This window comes from Marmota monax, unplaced genomic scaffold (genome assembly GCF_021218885.2).
Source record: "Marmota monax isolate L192 unplaced genomic scaffold, Marmota_monax_Labrador192_F-V1.1 WCK01_AAM20220418_F8-fsc00027, whole genome shotgun sequence".
Lineage (NCBI taxonomy): Eukaryota > Metazoa > Chordata > Mammalia > Rodentia > Sciuridae > Marmota > Marmota monax.
In genome coordinates this window covers 6,874,486-6,898,327 of record NW_026694617.1, presented here as the reverse complement: position 1 = coordinate 6,898,327, position 23,842 = coordinate 6,874,486, and the positions used below count along the sequence as shown (strand labels likewise).

General features: G+C 36.7%; 1 protein-coding gene across 3 annotated transcripts in view; it reads left to right on the top strand.

The window, feature by feature from the left end:
* Positions 1-23,842, top strand: part of Cttnbp2 (cortactin binding protein 2) — a 145,820-nt gene that overhangs the window by 93,590 nt on the left and 28,388 nt on the right. For all 3 annotated transcript variants that reach the window (XM_058572125.1, XM_046422433.2, XM_046422434.2), the window contains 4 exons: positions 2,658-2,775; positions 7,411-7,686; positions 9,712-9,807; positions 10,541-10,620. In XM_058572125.1, coding sequence (XP_058428108.1) covers positions 2,658-2,775; positions 7,411-7,686; positions 9,712-9,807; positions 10,541-10,620 — 570 coding nt within the window. The remainder of the gene's footprint in view (positions 1-2,657; positions 2,776-7,410; positions 7,687-9,711; positions 9,808-10,540; positions 10,621-23,842) is intronic.

Below are 23,842 nucleotides of genomic sequence, written 5' to 3'. Positions count from 1 at the left end.
GTCAAAAGATTTACCATTGGCTATAGATATTATCATTTGTAGTGTTAGGATTAGTATCTAGGTCTGTTTTGACCCTTATACTCTTGCTACTAATACTAACTTGTGTAACGAATGTGTTATTTTTATCTCTTCTCATCTTGGGAATTAACAAAACTTAGTTCTCAGATTGTATTGTTTAAGTCTCTTAGAATTAATTTCTCAATCAATATTGTGTGTCTTTTGCAGTAACTACCTTATTCATTTGCTGGTTTTATATAATTAGTAATAACAGCTTGATAAGAACTGTTATTTATACATTTGACTGAATTCAGCTAATTTATAAACAGTGATTTCTTAAATCTAAACCATAGATAGATTCATGAAAGCCAAAATTTGATGACAAGTCTTAGAGATCCCTCCAATCTGAGTAGGAGCAGGCAATAAGAAACAAATGCTCTAGTAAGTTCCCTTTTCAGACAGGCTTATTTTTCTTACAGTCTCTCTGATTGAGTCCCTTTTTTACATGTAGGTACCAGTGCTTAGTCTCTTGTCCAAAAAAGGTTCTGTGTATCAGCTCTGCTGTAGACCAGCACTGGTTTTCTGTTCAAATTTCACTTTATTTCAGTTTATTATTATTATTGTGTGTGACTTAGAGATTTCTTATATTTTTCTGTGAACTCAGTATTGCATCTAAAAGTATGTTTTGGAGGTAATATGAAGCAACTGGAACTCACACATACTCATGGGAGTACCAATGTACAGTCACTTTCAAAAGCTCTTGCAGATGCCACAACCTGTACCCTAGTGATTCAGCACAAGTACATATACTCAATATTTGTGGACCACAGCACATGTATTGCAGTGTTCATAGTGGACCCAAATGTCCCTCAACAAGAGAATGGATAAGTATTCACGTAATGGAATACCATTTAGTAATATATATTTTTTTTTAATAAAAAGCAAGTTGAATTATGACCACTCCTAACACTTGGATAAATCTTAAAGACATTATGTTGAATTAAAGAAGCCAAATATAAAAGTATACCTAAAGTACAATTCTATTTATATGGAATTCAAAAACAGGTTAAACCAATCGCTGATTTAGACATCAGAACAGAAGTTATGGGGATGAGAGGCTAGAGGTTGAAAGGAACAAAGTGCTCCTTCCACAGGTTTGTTCCCTTTTGATAGTGCTTCAACCTGTGCACTTATGTAGTTGTCTATGTGAATATTATACTTCAAGAAAAACATTTTATATTAGAAAAGAAAAAATTTATTTTACTCAGCAGAAAAAAAGGGTGCTTAGGAAGATTAGAGAAGGCTTTGCAGACTGCCTGATTTACTGTGTTGTCTGAAGTGTCAGTCCCATCCATGCCCATATAAGCACAACTCAGAGAGAGAGAGAGAGAGAGAGAGAGAGAGAGAGAATGAGAGGAGGAGGAGGAGGAGGAGGACATTACTTGGTTTAGTTTTTAGCTCCTTCTCATTGTTTCTGTTTTATTCAGTTTTCTACATATTCTTGTGGACAATCAGTATACAAAATATGAATTAGTAACAGTTGCTCTAGTAGAACTATTTTTTTGTTAAATACCCTGATATAATATCCTGTTATGAAATTCTTTTTTAATTGATTTTTTTAAAAAAATAAATGACAGCATAATACAATTCTTATTACACATATACAGCACAATTTTTCATATCTCTGGTTGTATATAAAGTATGAAACTTACATCTATATGTATATTGTCTTGTAATTTGCATTTGAAGAATTATGAGGACTAAGACCTTTCACGTAATAGTTACTGATAGTTTTTGAAGGAAGATTTCCTTAAGCAGCTTAGTAGGACAAAAAGCTGAAAAAAGGAACATAATTTTAATTAATATCTATTGGGAATGATTTTTTTTAACTCAACCATGATGTTCATGTTTTTAAAATAAGTAAGTAGGGCGGCATAAGTTCTCAAATTACAAATGTGCTTATGGGAACTCTGGGAAAGAATTATTGGAGCCCTGCACTTTAGGAAGGCAGTTTGTAGTCTAGAAGGCAATAGGGAGCATCCAATGATAGCAGTGTTTTTGCTTCATATTATCAAATTACCATGAAAGGGTACTTGAAAAGTCAGTTTCATTCTTAATTTCACTCTGCAAACCCAGCAATTAATGAGCTAATCATTTTTTTAGTCATCAATGGATTTTTTACTTTGTTTTTTACTTGTGGTGCTGAGGATCAAACCCAGGGTCTCACACATGCCAGGCAAGCACTCTACCACTGAGCCACAACCCCAGCCTAAGAATTTTTGTTGTTATTCTTCAAACCTAAGAGCCTTCCCTGAGAGCAATGACTCCCATTTAAAAGAAGGACTCTTTGGGATGAGAATATATACAGTAGTAGAGCACTTGCCTGACAGGCTTAAGGTCCTAGATTCCATCCTCAGCACAGATTTAAAAAAAAAAAAAAAAAAAAACTTACATAAATGAAGCATTCTTTGCTTTTCAGTTCTAGACATTATTTAGATTAATCTGAGACCGGTTTGGTTATTTGGGTTGCTGGAATTGAAATAAGATTTCTAGCTGTGAATTCTTGATTGGCTTGCCACAAGCAACTGGCTTTTCCTTTGGATTTTGCACTCAAGTTAATTCATTTTGACGTGAAGGTAATAGAGGTCTTGTCTTTGCAGAACTGCCTAGAAATCTTGTGTAGGCATGGAGGGCTCGAGCCGGAAAAGAGAGACAAGTGCAATCGGACTGTGCATGATGTTGCCACAGATGACTGCAAGCATTTGCTGGAGAATCTGAGTGAGTGGCATTCAAAGCTGGTTGCTCATCCTCCCTCTATGCCTCAGGGGCCTTTGGGATAATGGGAAATACATTATTGCAAGTACAATTTTCTCATTCCCTTGTTAACTTCTTTTGAACCCTTGCTAATGCAAAAACATTTTATTGATGATAGATATAGCAATTATTTCTTCTTTCCATGTAGAATGACATTACAGAACAACTTGCCATTCAGATAATGCTAGATCTTTCTTGTATTCTACTGACTAATCCAGGAGAGCTCTCTAAATATTAATTGCTTTTTTTCTTCTCACTTAGGTTGTTGTTCTAGACGTTAGATTTGCCAGGGTGGGTGAAATCCCACTGGGTACTCTGCATCAGCTGATCCTCTGAGAGAGGCACGTGGGTTCTCTCCTGACGCCTGGTTGCCTATGTATCTATGTATAATTGATAATCTCTTGGGTCCCCTTCAGCTCCAAAAGTATAGTCTCCTTAGCACATTTCATGAAAGGCTCACTAGTGGGTTTATGAATATGGAATGCCAGGTCAAATAAAATATTATGACTTATATCAAGATTATTTCCCAACCCATCCATTTTACCAGCTGTTTTAATAACTCAAGGATGAACAGAATTTTAAAAGTTAAAATAATGTTTTAACCTTCAATCTTATACATAGATTTGTATTATTTTATCTCACAAGGAAGGAAAAAATACATGAACTGTAAAAATACAATAATATAGAGGCAGGCATGTAGTGCACACCTGTAATCCCAGCAAGGGCGGCTAAGGCAGGAAGATCACAAGTTCGAGGTCAGCTTCAGCAACTAAGGACTTAAGCAACTTAGTAAGACCCTGTCTTAAACAATAAAAAGGGTTAACTTAGTGTTAAAGTGTCCTTGGGTTCAATCTAGAGTCAGGTCATAAAAGGCCTTATATTCCTTGTGACTCAATCCTGTGGGTAAGTTTTGACTTAATGCTGTGAATTCTGAAGAATGATTATAAGCAAGTAAGTAAGTGAGAGATTAGAAATGTAGAAATAACATCTTATGTAGGATGCTGTAGGAGGAGGGGGCACATGACTGGTACCAAGTCAGAAAGAACACAGGCCAGAATTAGCTAGTGGGAGCAGGGCTGGAGGAGAGGGTCATGGTTATCAAGGCATAGGTATGCTGTTAGATGGGGCAAAGTGTAGGGTGAGGAAAAAGGGGGATTAAAGGCCATGCCCAGAGGAACCCCCAAAGCCGAATAGAAGGGAAAACTGACTCAAAAGACTGAGCAAAATTAGAAAAGAAGTTAGGAGACTATCTCTGAGAGGAAGAAGTAATTCAGTACTATCAAATTCTCTAGGGTATAAGGGTTAAAAAGAAACAGCCACATTTGGCAAATAGGAAGTTGCTGCTCATAGGGAGACAAGTTTCATGCATTCTGAATCCAGAAACTCATTATTTTAAACAGTGAATAATATGGAAAGACAGTGGGAAAAAACAAATTCAGAATTCTTCCCTTTATTCATTCATTTAGTATTGAGCTCCTCAAGTGTCAGTCACTCTCCCGACCATATGGGATAAGTCAGAGTTAAAAAAAAAAGATTGTTATCCACAGGGTATAGTGCACGCCTGTAATTCCAGTGGCTTGGTAGGCAGGAGGATCTCAAGTTGAAAGCCAGCCTCAGCAAAAGTGAGATGTTAAGCAACTCAGTGACACCTGTGTCTAAATAAAATACGATAGGTCTGGGGCTATGGCTCAATTGTCAAGTGCCCCTGAGTTTAATCCCCAATACTCTCCCACTCTGTACCCCCAATCATGAAGGTTCTATTCTAACATTAAGGGACAGGAAATGAGCAATAAACATAATTCATTACATGGTAATATGAGATAGTGAGATGTGCCATTGAAGACTAAGGGGGATTGGGTGTGGATTTTAATTTTTAAAAAGGTCATGAAGGTAGCCTTCCTGGTAAAACATTTAAGCAAGGACTTGGAAGAGGTGAAGATATATAGATATCTCAGGTAAAGATTTTCAGGCAGGTCCTCAAATGGTTCGAGGTAACTGGTAATTTCTGAAGAACTGCAAGAAGGGCAAGGTGACTGGGTTAGAATAATGAGAGAAAATCAGGAAACAGGTTGGAGAAAGTATAGAATAGGTTGGAGGCCTGATCTTGTTGGAATTTATAGGTCATGATAAGGACTTAAGGTAGCCATCAGAGTGACAGATCTAATGTATGTTTTAATTGTCATTGGCTGCTTTGTTGCAAATAAACCATACAGAGTCATGGGTAAAATCAGGGCCATCATTTAGGATGTGACTCTAGTATTCCACGTGAGGGGACAGTAATGGTGGCTCAACCTAGGATGGGAGCAGATGAGGTAATGAGAAGTACTTGGTTGGGTTGTGGAGGTGTGAAATATCAAAGTGGCAGAACATACTAATGGATTGAATGTGGAGTGTGAGAGAGGGAACTCATGGGTTAATTCTAAGTTGTTCAACCTCAGAGATTGGCAGGATGGACTTGCTGTCACAAGAAGGAAGGTTGTCAGAGGTTGAAGCAGATTTTGCTGATGAGGATATGGAGTTTAGTTTTTCGTGTATGAATCTGAAATGTCTGGGAGGCTATCTATGTCAAGCCAGCAGGAATTTTGGAAGATGAGTAGGAGTTGCATATGTAAGTTTGAAAGTCAACAGTCTACCCATGATATTTTCAGTCATAGGACTACGTCAGATCATTAAGTAAGTGTATTAGTCAGCTTTTTGTTGCTGTGATAAAATACCTGCGATAAACAACTTAAGGGAAGAAAGATTTATTTCGGCTCAAGGTTTGAGAAGTTTTAGTCCATGTTATTTGACTCCATTGCTTTGGGTCTGAGGTGATGAAGAACATCACGGCAGCAGAAAGCTGCTCAGCTCAGCTCATGGTGGCCAGGAAGCAGAAAGAGAGAGGGAGCAACCAGGGAGAAGATATCATCTTCCAGGGCACACTTCCTCCAAATAGGCCCTTTCTCCTATAGTTTCCATCACTTCCTGATTATGCCATCAAAATATAAATCCTTCAGTGGACTCAGTCACTCATGGCATCAAAGCCCTTGTGATCAAAGCCTTCAGGACTTTCCTGATTGCCCCACCCCTGAACCCTGTTGTATTGAGGATCAAGCCTTCGACACTTTCCGCTTTGGGGGAAACATTTCAGATGCATATAATAGGAAGTGAATGTAGAAGATTTTAAAATAAAACTCTCTGAATCACTCTGTCATTAAGAAGTCTGGAAAAAGTGGAGAGATAGTGAAGAAAGAACATCAAGGAAAAGAATGAGCAATGAGGAAAGCTAGTAGGAGTCTGTCAAGAAGCAGAGAGAGGTCACTTACATCAAATGCTGCTGATAAGAAAGATAAGTAAGAACTGACAGTTGGAAGATAAAATAATCCAATAGCTGGTCAGCTAATGAAAGCCAGTTTTAGAAAAGGATCATAAAAATATATACTTTAAATAAAGCATTGTAATGTTAAATCTTGCAAAGTAATTCTTTCACCGAGTTTTAGTCTTTAGTATTGTTCTTCTGAGTTTTACCTATTCTTGTTAGAACAAAACGTACATTTAATGTATCATGTATGATTTTTAGCGTTTGAGTACTCAAACACATTTGTAAAGTAAACCAAAGATACTGTCTGTCCAGAGATTATTACATTTTTTATAACTGCATATAGTTTTCTCATTTATACCTTATTAAATGATATTTTTAGTAACTCCATTAAGTGTCTCTAAAGCATTCAACCTAGTTTTCATAATAACAGTAACTCATATGTCATCAGCTTATGGAATATTAAATTCACTAATTGCAGTAATGAGTTGAACAGACATAGAAGATCTGGGAACAGACACAAATGACTCTTAGTAAACATATAATTTAAATCAAAAACAAGTGCACAGGGATGGCACCCACTGTGGTGGAGCCTCAGTCAAGTGCTGTCAGAGAAATTGAAAGATCACTTAAGAAGTTCCTATTGCATTTTTATCATTTATCCAATATTTACTAGTGTTTGCCATGTAACAAATAATGTGTTGAATCCATTTCAAACAGAAGTTTACTTAGTTGTTTTTAAAGAATAATTTGAGGTATAGCAATTTCAAGGCAATTCACCAAATATATACAAGTAGGAAAAGGCCAAACCTGAGGCTCAGACCAAGCTCAGAAGAATTCTCAAGCTGCCATCATGAACTTTCTGGCCTGTATAACTATTGCCTGATTTGATCATCATATTATCTATAAAGATAAGGAGAATAGATAGAATTCAGGATCAAGGAGGAGCTCTAGTTTTCTTAGATTTTTAAAAAAAAAAAACGATTTGAAACTCAAAGGGAGTCAGTGGAGTACAAAAGGTTAAAGGTACAAGGAAAGATAAACAGTTCATACAGGATACCTCCAAAGAGACTGTGAAGAAATTGGGAGACCAGACTTTACTCCAGTATAAGACTATTCAATTTAATGTCTTTAAAGAAAAAAGATAGCTGTCCTTCAATTTATTTTTTAAATGTTCATATCTGCTTATTTTATGTAATACTTTTGCTGTTTTTTTTTTCCTGTCAAGTTTGTTTTTTTTTTTGTTGTTGTTGTTGTTGTTATTGTTGTTTTTGACTTCTAATTCTTTAATCTTCTAACAGATGCTCTTAAAATACCCTTAAGGATTTCCTTGGGTGAGATTCAACCAGGCAACTGTGGTTCTGATGACTTTGAATGTGAAAACACAATATGTGCTTTAAATATCCGCAAACAGACATCATGGGATGATTTTTCAAAAGCAGTGAATCAAGCCCTGACAAATCATTTCCAAGTAATCTCTTCTGATGGATGGTGCCGTCTGGAAGACATGACATTTAATAACACTACGGACTCCGACATCGGCCTCAGTGCAAACAGTGTACGATCCATCACGCTAGGTATCATCGGACCTACAGTGGAGACACAGTTAAATTGCTGGCTTTATTTATGTTTGTGGGCATCATAACCTGATACTCAGTTCATTGATTCAGCACATTTAGTGCTCTTTTATGGCAACTGCCAGTGCTGAGAATCTTGAATATTCACAACGTAGCCATTACATAATGTAGCCTGTTAATATAAAAAAATGCTTTTATGCCCCAAATAACACCAGAGAGTAAAGAACATGAAAGCCTTTGATGAGGCTTTGTGATTACACTTGTATTCTAGATAAATGCAAGAAATCAACCACACCACAGCTGCTTGCTAAAACACAAATTCTGAACACAGCCCCTAATTTCCCTAGCTGTGCCAGGAGCACTGGGGTACATTAACATCTTACCTCCAAAACAAGTGTCCTAATGAAGTCAAGGGTTGGAAATGCTTTAAAGAAGATACGTTCCAAGCTCCCACATGGGATGAGTCAAAGTGGTAGCTTGTTGTTTCTATTTGAGAGACACAGCAAAAGAGACTCTGAAGGACTTAGAAGATGAGATTTTCTTTCTGCTGAGCATAGTAGGTGCCCTAAAAATGTTGCAATCTCTGATTAGTTTCTTATCTTCTGGGCCAGAAGAACTAACATCCATGGGAAGCCTCTTTTTCAAGAACTATTTTAGATGCTTTATAAATGTTTTTTACAGTAGCCTGATTGTGCAACTAACTAGGTATTAGAGGACTTGCCTCAGGTCACACAACTAAGGAGCAAAACAAGATTCAAATCAGTCTGTCTGATTCTTTTCCATGTTAGAATAGAATGGTCAAGACTGTGGGAAGGGTGAACTTTTAAATGCCTATTAATATTATATCAGAAAGAATATTGTTCTTGTTATAGCAGAAAGTATATTATTCTGTGCACTAATATATGCCAATTCACTTTCAAAATATACATTAGCACTAGATTTTAGAATAGATTATTTGTGATAACTTGATTTTATGGGTCTTTGGCATGATCATTAAGAAGATTATTAGTATAGCATTGTTATTCAATTAAAATTTTTATTAAAAAATAAGTCATAGATGACGGTGAAGAACACATTTAGTCAACAGAATAATGGATGCTAAGGCCAGATTGTTCCAGTGTTCATGCTTGTCACAGAAATGTAGCATATTGTAATAGCATTTCAAGTGAAAAAACTTTGAGTGTTGTGGGAGAAGTACTTACGGCTGGCTGTAGACACTTGATAATTGGTAATGATAATATTATTATCATTAATATGTGTTTACAGGTGATTTTAATGTATCCATAGCATACATACATACATAAATAGATAGCATGCATACATACATACATACATACATACATGCATAGCTAGACTAAAGGAACATCAGGCTAACAATCAGAATTCTTGATGAGGTATATGCATGAATATGCTGAAAATAGACTTTTGAAAGAAGTGGTCTGTGGAAGGGTAGAGATGAAAAAATACTCAATGCTAATCCCTCCCTAGAAAAGACATGCATGAAGTAGAAGCCCTTCTGAACAGAAGTTAGCAGAGGATTGAATCTGAGAAAGCTAGCCCTTTTCTGAGCATCTGAAATTATCTTTTTATTTTTTCCTGGAATCCCTTTTTGTTGGAAAGGGATTCAGGGACAAATCATAAAGGATCTGATATCTCATCCACAGTGCTTGGGCTTTGTGAATCAGACATTGGAAGAATCCAGAAATGGTTTTTATGTTATGAGCATTTTGCTTTTGAGAACTTGATTCTAGAAATATGTGTCTGTATTTTTGCTTTCTTGATACCTTTTTCAATCCCTTCTCAGGATGACTTTTAAGAAGTCTGTCAATTGGACACCTTCCTTTTGACCTTCAAAACATTCTTAGAGAGTTCACCCCTTGTGTGGCCTGTAACATGTTCTGTTTGTGCTGTGGACAACATAAGCTCTGGATTCCTTTGAGTTCTCACAGAGGATGTGTGTTTAGCATTATGAAAACATTACTTTTTAAGTAATCCTTGACATTTTATTTTGTTTGTTTAAACTAGGAAATATGCCGTGGTCCACTGGTCAGAGCTTCACCCAGTCCCCATGGGACTTCATGAAAAAGAACAAGGCAGAGCAGGTCACTGTGCTTCTGTCAGGTAACAATGTTCCAAGTTGAGGTGACATTCAAGGAGTATTTGCTTCATGACTGGTTCACAGTCTGCATGTTGTCCTACCTCCTCTAGTCATGCATGCGACACTCCCACTGTGAGGCAATTAAATGTTGTTGTTGTTGTTGTTGTTTGGAAACATTTGATTAAGAGAAGGAAAAATGAAAAGCCATGTCTCCGAATTCTCAGGTGATATCACACTGACCATTGGCTCTGCTAATGTCATTGTACCTTTTATTAGAAAAACCCAGAGATAACCAGAAGTGGTGGGGCAAACCCATAATCCCAGAGACTTGCAACACTGAGACAGGAGGATTGTAATTTTGAGGCCAGCCTTGGCAATTTAGTGAGACCATGTCTCAGAATAAAAAAAAATAAAAAGTGGGGTGGGGATATAGCTGAGTGAGAGAGTGCCCTAGATTTGATCCCTTGTACCCTCCCCTCCAAAAAAAAGGTTCCCGGAGGACCCCACCAATTAGTCCTTCCCCAATTTCAGGCAACCTCCAAAGAGTACTCTTGATTTTTTTCATCATGGGTTACTGTCACCTAGGAGACTTTCAGGGAAATGATGGCGCATTGGTGTTTCTTGACCAAATGTCAGCTCTGCCTATAGATGTCCACAAACATGTTCTTTCTTTGATGATAGGTTCGTTGCATTTTGACCATCTCTACTTAACAAGGAAGAGCTAATTTTCCTTCTCTATATTTGTTTCTTATACAGGTCCCCAAGAAGGCTGTCTCAGTAGTGTGACTTATGCATCCATGATCCCTCTTCAGATGCTACAGAACTACCTCAGACTGGTAGGTGGACACTGTCAGTGGAAGCCTCCACTTCCATCTGGCTTCTTCAAAACCTGGTGGTCCATTATTATGTTTATAGGAGTGAAAGCCCTAGCTCTCTCTCTGGCAGGCTGCAACCAGTTCATCTGGAGTTAGTTGTCATCCAAGTATCCATTTCCTGGACCCAGAGACCACCAGTGACTGGTGTTATAATTTAGGCAGCAGGAGGTTGTCTTCCCTTAACAAGGATTTAGCATCAAATGAATGATCATCAGTATGGACAGGAATGGTCATGCATATCAAGATGCTTGACTATATGCATTTATGAGTTAAAATTAAGTAAATATATTAGTTACAACGTTGATTTGGCCACTTTTGCTTTTTTGAGTGGTTATTGGCACTGAACATAGGAATGCTTTTTGACTGAACCACATCACACGTCTTTTTTTTTTTTTTATTTTGAGAAAGGATCTCCCTATGTTGCTGAGGCTAGCCTTGAACTTGCAGTTCTTCTGCTTCAGCCTCTGGAGTAGCTGGGATTACAGTCAGGCTATGTTCAACTGATATGGCCACTTTAACAGAAATCAAGTCATTATAGCTTAAATAGAGCGTTTATTTTTCTTGAGCCTGCTGGTAAAAGTCCCTGAGTGTCCCTGCTGATAAAAGATCTGGAGAGGAGGAAAGTGCATGTCAGCTATTCCAGCATCACAGCACCTTCTTCTCTGATCCACTATTCCCTAGGGTGGTGTTTGTGTCACTTGTTAAAAAATATTCACATCCACATCTTAGCCTGAGAGAAGAGAGCCTGGAGGGCAGGATTCTTTCTTTCAGGGGAGTCTCACACCACACTCCTGCTCATATCCCATGGAATGGAATTTAGAATTATGTCCATTCCTAGCTGGCAAGTGTGGCCTTTTGTGGAGTAACCATGAATCTACCTAGAACTGGATAGTCTGTTACTAAAAAGAGGAGAGGGAATATGTTTATCAAAAGAAATTCTAGAAAATTGTAGATACAGAATGGATAAAGGTAATGCTTTGTATTCATTAAATACTTAATACATGCTAGGTAATATGCTAAGTGTTTTCTTGTGTCTTATATATTCTTCCAAACATCCATGCAGTATTTCACACATTTATTTATTGATTAATTGATTTTAATAGAGAAACTGAAAAAAAAGAAGTAATTTGCTCAAAGCCACATACCTAGTGATAAGTCCATTGTGCAAGTGCCTGAGACATTGTATCTGCATGTGACAGATTTATCCAAAACTAATGCTAATGGTATAAAACATTAAGCGAATAATAATTTTACTTGCTGCCTTAATTTAGGTAGCCGTTTTGTTGTTGTTGTTGTTTTAAAAGAGTCAGACATGGCTTCCTTTTCACTCCTGATGAAAAAAGGATTCAGAACCATTTCATTGATCTAGCCAGGCTCAAAGTTGGGACTGACCTTTGTACCAGCTGCATATATACATTCAAAAGCCTCACAATGTGGCAGAGGTGGTGTCACTTTCACTTTATTTATTTTCTTTATTATTTGCTCCATTTCCCCAATATGCCTGGCAGAAGGAGATAAGTTTCATTCCTTTGCTTGAGTAAAAGTTGAAGGAACTGTTCAGGAATGTGAGCCTCAGGCTCTGATGGAACCATTTCCTTCTCTTCTCACAGCATGTTTGTACCTGTTCAAATGATGAAATTGTTAAAAAAAAAAAAAAAAAAGGCAAATTTAAAGATCTTGATTGGTTTTGTTTTCCAGCACTTCATTCCATTAAATAGTATAAGTACTCCAGTGGGCTGGTCAGTGAGGAGTTGTAAAAGCAGAGAAGGGTGGAAGAAAGCAGAAATGAAGAACGTGAAGTAAATTGGTCATCTCAAAGTTACTTTCTTTGTAAGGCAAAGACAGGGGAGATAGAAAATAGAAAAATAAGTAATTGGTTAACACCAGGTTACTTCAGGTTACTTTTGTTTTTGTGGTTTTTGTTTTTGTTTTTAGTACCAGGAATTGACTGTTGCTTAACCATATTCCCAGCCTTTTTTTTTTTTTTTTTTTTTTTTTTTTTTGTAAACAGGGTCTTGCTAAGTTGGCCTGTTTAGGAAACTTGGCTCTGCTTGCTTGCACTCTCCCTCTTTCTCTCCCTCTCTCTCTCCTGTCTCCTCCCCTCCCCTCCCCTCCGGGTTTTCAGAAGAGATAATTTGTTTGTTTGTTGATATGGCATGTAAGCCTCTGTGACTCCATTTTGATTTTTAGTCTGACCTGTTGAGTCCCAATGCAGGAACCTGGTTCAAAGCAATGTCTTCTTGAAAATTTTTTTAAGTTATTTTTTTTAGATAAACATGACAGTAGAGTGTATTTTGACATATTATACATACATGGAGTATAACTTATTCTAATTAGGATCCCTTATTAATTTTTATGAAATAAAAGTAATAGAAAAGCCATGCAACTAAATTAGATTTGTACATTTCACTGACTAGCAAATCTATAAAAAGAAATGTCTACTAATCACATTATATATAGCATATTCTTAGTATTCTTTCTAAGTGTCTCCTGATTCACAAGACATAATTTGATTTCCAGTGACCAACCAATCAGATTGAATTAACAGTTTTTAGTTCTGTTCTCAGTTTAGTGAATATACACAAAGGGATTTGGAAATCTACCAATTAACTCTTGATTGAATATAATAAAATGTATCACTCATTTCAACAGCCACTTTAAAACTTAGTGACTGAGGCAATTGTATGTGTAATGGTTGTGAATATGTCTTCTTCCATGCAAGTTTATAAGCCCCTAAAAGTAATATACCAAGTGTTATGCAGTTTGTATCATGTTAGTCATTTACTTCAGCTGTTTGACAACCATTGAGAGGCTCCTAATGCATTCAGTGTTTTAGAGACATAGATTGAATTTATGTATAAGACACATTCCCTGGCCTCATGGAGCCTATATTCCAGTTGAAAAGGCAAATTTAAAAATAAATGATTAAATACTTAGGTTATGTATAGACTACAATAATTACAAGTATAAAGACAAATAAAACAGATAAGAAGGTAAAGAACACATGGAACAGGAAGCAGAAAACTCTTTTTACTTTTTTTTTTTACATTTTTATGAGTCCATCATATTTTTACATGATAGTGGGATTCATTATGACACATTCATACATGCACATAAGAGTTTGCTGCATTTCATTTCCCAGTGCTTCCTCTTTTTCTCTCCTCCTCCTGTGCACTACTAGTCTCCCTGCTACTTATTTATTTTAATTGGGGCATTATAATTATACATAAAATGGAATTTGTTGTGCTATGTTTGTACACGCATATAGCATAATTTGCCAGTTTCATTCCTGAGTACCTTCTTCTCTTTCCCATTTCTATTCCCTCCCTCTTGATTCCCAAACCCCTTCCCTTAGTCTACTTCGTGTTCTCCCATATGCTTTCCTGAGATCTCTTTTGTTTATTTCTTATTTCTCTCTAGCTTCTGCATATGGGAAAACATTCAACCTTTGACTTTCTGTTCTGTTTATTTCATTTAGCTTGATATTCTCCTCTTTCATCCACTTACAGCAAATAACATAATTTCACTCTTCTCTATGATGAATAAAACCCCACTGTGTATATATACCATATTTTCTTTATCAACATTTGTTGAAAGATACCAAGGAAGACTCCGTAACTTGACTATTGTGAATTTTGCTGCCATAAACATTGGAATGCAGGTATCACTATAGCATGTTGATTTTAGTTCTTTTGGATAAATACCTATCAGTGGGATAGCTGGGTCATATGGCAGTTCCATTTTGAGTCCTTTGAGGGAACTCCTACTGATTTCCATTGTGCTTGTATTAAATTGCAATCCCACCAACAAAGTATAAGTGTTCATTTTCCCCCACATCCTCACCAGCATTTCTTGTTATAGTCTTGATGCTTGCCATTTTGACTGGGATGAAATGAAATCTCAGTGTAGTTTTTGATTTACAATTCTCTGATTGCTAAATATGTAGAAAGTTTTTCATATATTTGCCCACTTATTGACTATTTACTTGCTTATTTGGTGTTAAGATTTCTGATATTATTTCTGTCAGAAAGGTAGATGTGAAAGACTTTCTCCCAATTTTTTGGCTCTCCCTTCCCTTCCCTTCCCTTCCCTTCCCTTCCCTTCCCTTCCCTTCCCTTCCCTTCCCTTCCCTTCCCTTCCCTTCCCTTCCCTTCCCTTCCCTTCCCTTCCCTTCCCTTCCCTTCCCTTCCCTTCCCTTCCCTTCCCTTCCCTTCCCTTCCCTTCCCTTCCCTTCCCTTCCCTTCCCTTCCCTTCCTTCCCTTCCCTTCCCTTCCCTTCCCTTCCCTTCCCTTCCCTTCCCTTCCCTTCCCTTCCCTTCCCTTCCCTTCCCTTCCCTTCCCTCTGTCTCTCTCCCCTCCCTCCCCTCTCTCTTTGTTTTTTTGTTGGCAGGGGGAGTTACTGGGAATCGCACTCAGGGTCACTGGACCACTGAGCCACAACCCCAGCCCTTTTTTTTTTTTTTTGCATTTTATTTAAAGAAAGGTTCTCACTGAGTTGCTTAGTATCTTTCTTGCTTTTGCTGAGGATGGTTTTGAACTCACAGTCCTCTTGCTTCAGCCTCCTGAGCTGCTGGGATTACAGGTGTGTGCCACCTCACCTGGCTGGGCTCTGTTTTTATGCTCTTGTTTCCTTTACTGTGCAAAAGCTTTTTAATTTGATGCTATTCCATTGTCTGATTCTTGGTTTTATTTCTTGAACTTTAGGAATCTTACTAAAGAACTCAATGTCTATGCCTAAATATTAGAATATTGACCTGTGTTTTCTTCTATGAGTTTGCAAAATTTCTGATCTAATTCCTGTGTCTTTGATCCACTTTGAGTCGTGGAAGATTTTTAGAGGAAACTCCTAGATAGATAGCAATCTATCTATCTAGTTTCATTCTTTCACATTTGGATATCCAGTTTTCCCAGCACCATTAGTTAAAAAGGCTATATTTTCTCCAGTGTATGTTTTTGGCTCCTTTGTCAAAGATCAGATGACTGTATCTGTGGGGTTTTCCTCTGTTTTCTATTCTCTTTCATTGATCTTCAGGTTTGTTTTTATGCCAATACCAAGCTGCTTTTGTCATATAACTCTGTAGTAAAATTTGAGAATAGGTATTGAAATGCCTCCTGCTTCACTCTTCTTGCTCATAATTCCTTTGGTTATTTATTCTGGGTCTCTTATTCTTTCAAATTAATTTGGTCTTGTGAAGTATGTTATTGGTATTTTGATAGGGATTGCACTGAATCTATATTGCTTTGGGTAGTATAGCCATTTTGACAATATTAATTGTCTGCCTATCCCAGAACATGAGAAGTGTTTCCATTTGCTAAGATCTTCTTCAATTTCTTCCTTCAGTATTCTATAATTTTCATTGTAGAGTGCTTTCACCTCCTTGATTAGATTTATTCCCAGGGGTTTTTATTGTTGTTAAAGCTAGTGTGAATTGAATTGTTTTACTGATTCTTTTTCACTGGTATCATGATTGAGTATATAGAAAAGCTATAGATTTTTATATGTTGATCTTGTATCCTGGTACTTTACTGGACTTGTTTATCAGTCCTAGAAGCCTTTTAGTGTGGTGTTTTTTCTTTCTTTTTTTTTTTTTTTTGGTGGGGGGAAGATCTTCTAAATATAGGATCATATCATCTGCAAACAGAAATTATTTGACTCTTCCTATATTTGAATTCCTTTAACTTCCTTTACACACCTGATAGCTCTGGCTAAATTTCAAAAACTATATAGAATAGGAGTGGTGAGAGTGGACAGCTTGTGCTGTTCCTGATTTTAGAGGAAGTGCTTTCAGTTTTTCCCCATTCAGTAAAATGTTAGCTTTGGATTTGTCATCTATAGTATTTATGATGTTGAGGTAAGTTACTTCTGCCTCTAATTTCTTCAGTGTTTTTTAACATGCATGGGTACTGAATTTTGTTGAAGGTTTTTTCTATATCTGTTGATGATCCTGTACTTTTGTCCTTAATTGTTCTTATGTGATGAATTACATTTGTTGATTTGCATACTTGAACCAACATTATATCACTTCAATGAAATGTAACTTGATTATTTTGTACAATCTTCCATTTAGGTTTTTTATATCATCTTGGTTCAACTTGGGTGTGTAAAAATTTGCCAATATTTTCTACCTTATTGATATATAAGTTTTCAGAAGTCCCTAATGATCCTCTGGAATTCAGAAATGTTGGTGACATCTCCTTTTTCATCTCTAATTATAATGACTTGGGTCTTCATTTTTTGGTTGGTTTGGCTCAGAATTAATTTTGTTGATCTTTTCAGAGAAGCAACTCTTTGTTGCATTGATTCTTTGTATTAAGATACCTTTTTTTTAGATGAAGTTTTGTTGAAAAATCTGTCAAGTGGCATTTGAACTAAAAAACCAAATGAAGTAAAGGAGTAGCCTTTTAGAGGATATTTGAGGCAGTTGGAATGGTAGCTATAAAGTTGTATAAACTGTCAATGAAATCTGAGAAATGACCAGAAACTGGATTATGCAGGACAAATCAAGAACTTTGAATTTTATTCCCAATAGGATAAGAAACCACTGGGGAAATTTGAGCCAGAGAGTAGCATATTTCTTCAGTGCTACAAGTAACTATAGGCATATTGATCTGTATTGAACTGTTGAAAATCTCTATAATCAATATACATAGTAATAGCTGACTTTTATTGAGCTGTATTATATATACCAAGTTCTGTTCTAAGTATGTGGATGGTCCCATTTAATTATTCTAGGAATAGCTACTTGCATCAGTTGCTCACATTTTACAAATAAATAAATAGTGTTTGATGTAATTTGCCCCAAGTCCTTCAGGAATAACTGGTGTGACCTGCAGAATTGAACTAGGCTGTTTTAGTCATGCATGCCATTACAGTTTATTAAGAATTGCAGAAACCCAGATTGGGATTATAGCTCAGTGGTAGAGCACTTGCCTAGCATGGGAGTCACTTGGTTTCATCCTCAGCACCACATAAAAACAAATAAATAGAAAAATAAAGGTTAAATTCTAAAAAAAATTGCAGAAATCAGTTTTTAATCATATATGAATTTACTAAGTTAAAATGCATGTGTTAAGCATGCAGAAAACCTCATGGATAGAGACATTGTAAATCAGGCATTTTAATTCTGTTCTGTCTTTTAAAATGTTAGTTTTATTTGTTTTTTCAGTTCTAGGGCTTTACCTCAGGGGCACTCTACCAGGGACCTAGTCTTTTTTATTTATTTGTTTGTTTAAAATTTGGGACAAAGACAATAAATTGCACAGGCTGGCCTTAACTTGCAACCTTTGCCTCAGCTTTCTGAGTAAATTGATTATAGGCATGAGCCACTATGCCAGGCTAGAATGATGCTATTTTTAAATACTTTCATTGCATTGTTAAATAAATGAAGTAAATTTTAGGTATCTGCCTATGAGTTAATAGGGAAATGCTTAACCTTATTGAATATTTAATCACTAAAAGCTTATTCAATTTGTTTGCAATAGTTGAACTTTTTTTTCATTAACTGAACTCAAAACATTACTCTTAGCCAGTTTGATTTTTTTAGCTTACTTTCAACCTTGTATTTCAGTAACTCAGTGAGTACTTAATATGTTAGAAAAATACTTGAGTAGATCATCCTAATCCAAGCCCAATGTTAAAATGAAGGACTCTGAATCCTTGAGATTCTTCCACTTGTTGGCCATCCACTACAATATGTGCTGTGCTAATAATCCTAAAGATTCATGACTAGGAGAGTCTACATATTCTTCATACATCACCCAAATAAATTTGCTATTTTCCATAAAAATAATGTTGTGATAGCTTTGTATCTAAGACAGACCACAAAAGCTCCATCAGCCCCTTTAGCTGATGGCCTGTTCTAGCCTGATCTTTATCATGAAGGAGAAGAATGAGTCTGGGTGAGGTCTTCGCAGAATAAGGAAGCAGTTCCCTAGTTTGAGCAAAAAAGAAGTGGTTCCAGTACCAGTGCTAGGTCCTTGGGCTCCCAGGACAACAATGGGAGAAGATTCCAGGCAGTAGGTCAGACAGCAGCCCAAAGATCATCTGGAGCATATAGAGTTCCTGAGGGCTTGAGGCTGGCAGGCAAGGCAACAAGAGTTCAAGAGTTAGTGTATAGCTTTATTGTTTAAATAAGTACAATAATGTCCAAATTATTATTTCTGTGTCAATAAATGAGGACTTGTCTTTATTTGAAGTTAGTAATCAAAACTGATATTGACTTTTAAAGTTTCAATAAGCTAATTTAAAAATATATCTCTACTACAGTGTCTCTCTTTATATATAAACTGTAATTACTCTTGAATTCTGGTTATTCCCTTATACCTGTTCTGTAAAGGGGGTCTCGGCAATGTTTAAAATTATCTCTAATGTGAAGAAGTCCAATTTCTTATTTCTGAATGCTGGGTATAGACGTACAGATGGACAGATTATTCATACATTCTAATGTACACATTCCATTAGATTTCATTTCAGATATTGCCAATCTTTTGTTAAAGGTTTTCATTCCATATCATCAAATCATGTGTAGTTGTATTGGTTACCATTTAAAATATGACCAAAAAAGTTTATCACTGGGAGTAAATTACTATCACCCTATTGAGACTAGCATAAACAACAGATGTTGTTTGGGGAATTTTATATGAATGAATCAATAATAACTATCTTTCATAGCTCTAAAATTGAAAATAACTTAGTTCTTTAAAATTCAGTGTAAGAAAAGGTTGGGATAAAATTCCTAGATATAAAGCATATATGGCTTTAAGTGAATACCTATCCCAGTTTTATTTGTTCAGCTAAAGCCCTTTTATTTTTCATTCTGTTTTGAGTTTAGTTTTTCAGCACAAGCTATCCTAAAACTATCTCTGGACAGCAGAAGCTTTTTCTCAGATTCTGTATGAGTGAAACGCTGAGCAAAAGATGAGGGTTACTGCTTCAAATGCCACAAATCTAAGGACACATTACAACTTCCACTTGGACAGTAGTGGAGACCACAGTTCCTCTAGTAAACTCTATTCTGCAGAAAAACACTGTAGTGAAAAATAAATAAAAGGGTGATGGCCCATTGTTTAGGTCACTTGTTTCCAGAATCCCTTTGTCTCACAAACTGACATGTGATGAGCTTCCTGAATAGGCTGTGAAGACACAAGAATAAAAGGCATTGGTATCAATTGTGATAATGAGGCCAGTGTCCCTTACTAATAAGCAGAAATGTCGCACTGTAAAGGAAATAATTCTGATGATTCTGATTTAGACCATAATTTTAAAAGTTGAATTTAATTTGATTTTTTTCAAAGAACAGATCTCCTTTAAACACAATGAGGACAGTTGTAATCCCCACCCCCCCCCAAAAGTCGGCCTATAGCTCCATCCACCCATCCATCCATTCATCCGTTTATCTTTAGAGCCCTCTGCTGGAAGCATGGAGCATGCATTTTTATCATATCCAAGATTTCTATATTCAAAGAAATGTAATGTAGCTCTGAAATAGATAAATGCATTACCTTGACCAAGTTTTTTCAGGTTTGCACCAGTATCAATAGAGTAACAGTAATTTACTCACAGTAATTAATTTTTTGTTCAGATTTTAAATGGTAACCAACATAATTATACTTCATTGATCCAATATTACAAAAACAAATTACCAAAAAATTGTGCAATACCTGAAATAAGAGACTCCTAGTGTATTAGAATGTATTAATGATCTGAAAATGTGGCACGCTTGTTTTTCCCTTTACCTATATAATTTACTTATTTATTTATATTCCACCATATCCTACGAGTGATATTAGACTAACTAAATACAAAGGGTTTACTTCTACCAAATGGCTTTTTCAATGAAATTTTATGTTTTCAATGAATGTTTTCTGTTTTTCCCTTTAAAAACTCCTGCAATCTGAGGACTGATGAGGTGTTGAAATTGAAGACAGATTATTATGAAGTTGGGTTTTTGCTGTTGTATGATTTAAAAATCAATCTTCAGGAAGTGTAGGCAGTTTGGCAGGATGGCTGTAATGAATAGAACACTCTTGTCTTTGGGAGTGAAACAAGATTAAATTGCAATACTAGTTGAAAATCTCAGGGATAGACATTCAGTAAATCTTGAAAATCTGTATCCTGTTTCACTGGTATGAAACAATTGATTCCTTGTGAGAGAAGCTCTACCTAACAATCCATAGCCATTTGGATTAATTTGGTGAGCTCAAGGGTTCTGGCTTAAAACTGCACCTGGCTACCAGTATCTACTATATTATTTCCCACTAAAGTACTTTTGAAGTATGACAAAAAACTTAAAATACCAGAAAAAAAAATAGAACTGAGTCTTTCTTTGTTAAGAATTTGGAAAATTATTCACTTACCTTCAGGGTCAATACAGTGTTAGGCCCACTTATATGAGGCCTCCCTGAAATTAGGTAGAAAACACTATCATCCTTCTCTTACTGTCTTCCTAATGATTACAAAAGTAAGATTTATACCAGTTATAAAATTTAGGGGGAAAAAAGAAAATTGAGGTATTTAGACTCTGCTTTTGCAGCACATAAGATTTTCCTCTGCTCCCTGCTCTTATGTATTCACTTAGAAAATGCAGCTAGAAATATACCAGCAAGAAGTTGTTGCTGATTGGTGAGACTGCGCTCCAGGTGGGGATGGACATAGGAAGAGCCTGGTGCAGTTTATCCTCATGCATTTGTCTACTCTGTTGGATGGGAGAAGTCCATACCACTTCAGCTATTCCTAGATCCTGGAGTTTAACTAGCAACTATAGACATCAGCTTGTCCTCCACTCAGTGGACCCCTTAAAGAAGGGGTCCAGAAAAGTAATGGGTAGCAAGTAAAGGCAGTAGAGTTTTGCACCTTCTGCTTCATTACAAAATTCTTTCCCCGGTTTCACACCATGTAACAATAATAAAAAATTAACATGTCTTGGGCTGGGGATGTGGCTCAAGAGGTAGCGCGCTCGCCTGGCAAGCATGCGGCCCGGGTTCGATCCTCAGCACCACATACAAACAAAGATGTTGTGTCCACCGAAAACTAAAAAATAATAAATATTAAAATTCTCTCTCTCTCAAAAAAATTTAAAAAATTAATATGTCTATGAAAGAAAACCACAGAACAATTGTCATTCCAAGAACCTAGGGAAAATTATTTACTGTTGTCTTAGTCCTTTCAGATGGCTACAACAAATGGCATAGACTGGGTGGCTTATAAACAAATTTATTTCTCACAATTCTAGAACCTGGGAAGTTCAGATCTAAGGATCAGTCGATTCAATATCTGGAGAGGACCCGTTTCTTGGTTCACAGTGTTTTGCTGGGTTTTCATGTGGTGGAAGGCACAAGGGGTCTTTTAGGCCTCTTTTATAAGGGCACTAGTTACTTTCTAAGGCCCCACTTACTAATGCCATCCATCTTACAAGCCAGGGTTTTAACATATGAATTGAGGGATGGGGAACATGAATATGAGACCACAGCAACTAGAAAAATATGTACAAAATATTTGGAAATTCATATTCTCTGTAGAATGTGAGTGGACAGACTGAAGAAAACTGTAGAGTCTGAGATAAGATTAAACAGTGTTGGAAAGGACGTGGACATATAAGGAACAACTAAAAATACAATGGCATGAAGTTGTACTTGCGACAAGAGCAGTAATGAAATGGTAAATATTCTATTTGATACCATGCAAGACTAAAGTTTAGGAGCTCTCCCAGAATGTTCAGGAGAAGAACAGTGTTATAATAATGATGAGTTAAGAGGACAAATGTCCTCACAGAGAGTAGAGAGGCAGAACTTAAAACATTACAGATGTTCCTCAGAAATAGAACCAGAAAAGGAGACGTTCTGAAAAGCATAATGGAAGAAAAATTGCCTAAGCCCTGGAAGGCTAATGACCCATATTCCACTTAAGATTGGGAGAAAGAGGCCCAAGCTACACAAATTGGGCAATTTTTTTTTTTTTTTTTTTTTGGATCTACACCTGGGATTGAACCTAGGGGTGCCTAAACCAGGGGTGCCAAATGCCTAGCCCTATTTTAAGATTTTATTTAGAAACAGGGTCTCACCAAGTTGCTGAGGTGGCTTTGAACTTTTGATCCTTCTACCTCAGCCTCCAGAGCTGCTGCTATTACAAGCATGAGCCACCATGTCCAGTTTGGGTGACATTTTTTTTTTTTCAATGACAAATATAACCATATATTCCCCAGACTTCCCATTCTCACCAATACAAATTAGAGAAGATGATTATTTAATAATAATTCTTTTTTGGTATGAGGGATTGAACCCAGGAGTACCTTACCACTCAACTACATCTCTAGTTCTTGTGTGTGTGAGTGTGTGTGTGTGTGTGTGTGTGTGTGTGTGTGTGTGAGAGAGAGAGAGAGAGAGAGAGAGAGAGAGAGAGAGAGAGAGAGAGAGAGAGAGAATATGATAAGTTGCTAAGGGTCTTGCTAATTTGCTGAGTCTCTGATCCTTTGGGATCACAGCTGTGTGCTACCACATCTGACAATAGTAATTCTTTAATAATAATTTATCCCTAAAGTCTCATGGAGCCATAACCCTATAGACTAGAGGTCAACCTTAGTTGGATTTTCTAGGATATTCTCTCTCCTGTGTCTTTGGAGAAGTTCTCACCCCAGTCTTGGTCCTTGCCTATACCTCCACATTTCTTGGCTCACAAACCACCAATACCACAGAGAATAGTCCAGGCAAATGCCAAGTTCATCCTGTGGCTGTGGGATCTAACATCCTTGGGAAGCTCCAGTCACTGTCTTTGCAGGCATTGGTAAGGCTTTTATTGAAGGCTTACCAAAGTGTAGGATTTAATTTCAAAGAATATCACTGGTGTCTACCAAATATGTTGTCTTTAAGACGCTAAAACACAGCCCTAAATGAAGGAACCCCTCCTTGATGGACACTTCTCTACTTACCTCACCATCTGACAATTGGTAGTGAAACCTGAATTTCCCCCTTTGAAAGAGGTCATTCAAGCATGTCTTGATCTCCCTGGACGACAAAGCTTAAGTCTTAAAGTCCCCAGATATAGGAGGAGTTCCCTCTTTAGTACATGCTAAGGGTTTCCCCTAAAGCCTCCCTTTTATATCCCAGAATTTTTCTCTTTCTATAATGAAGAACCCAGGGACATATTTAGGATATACCATCAAGGTTGTGGCTGTTCCCTGTGATGTGAA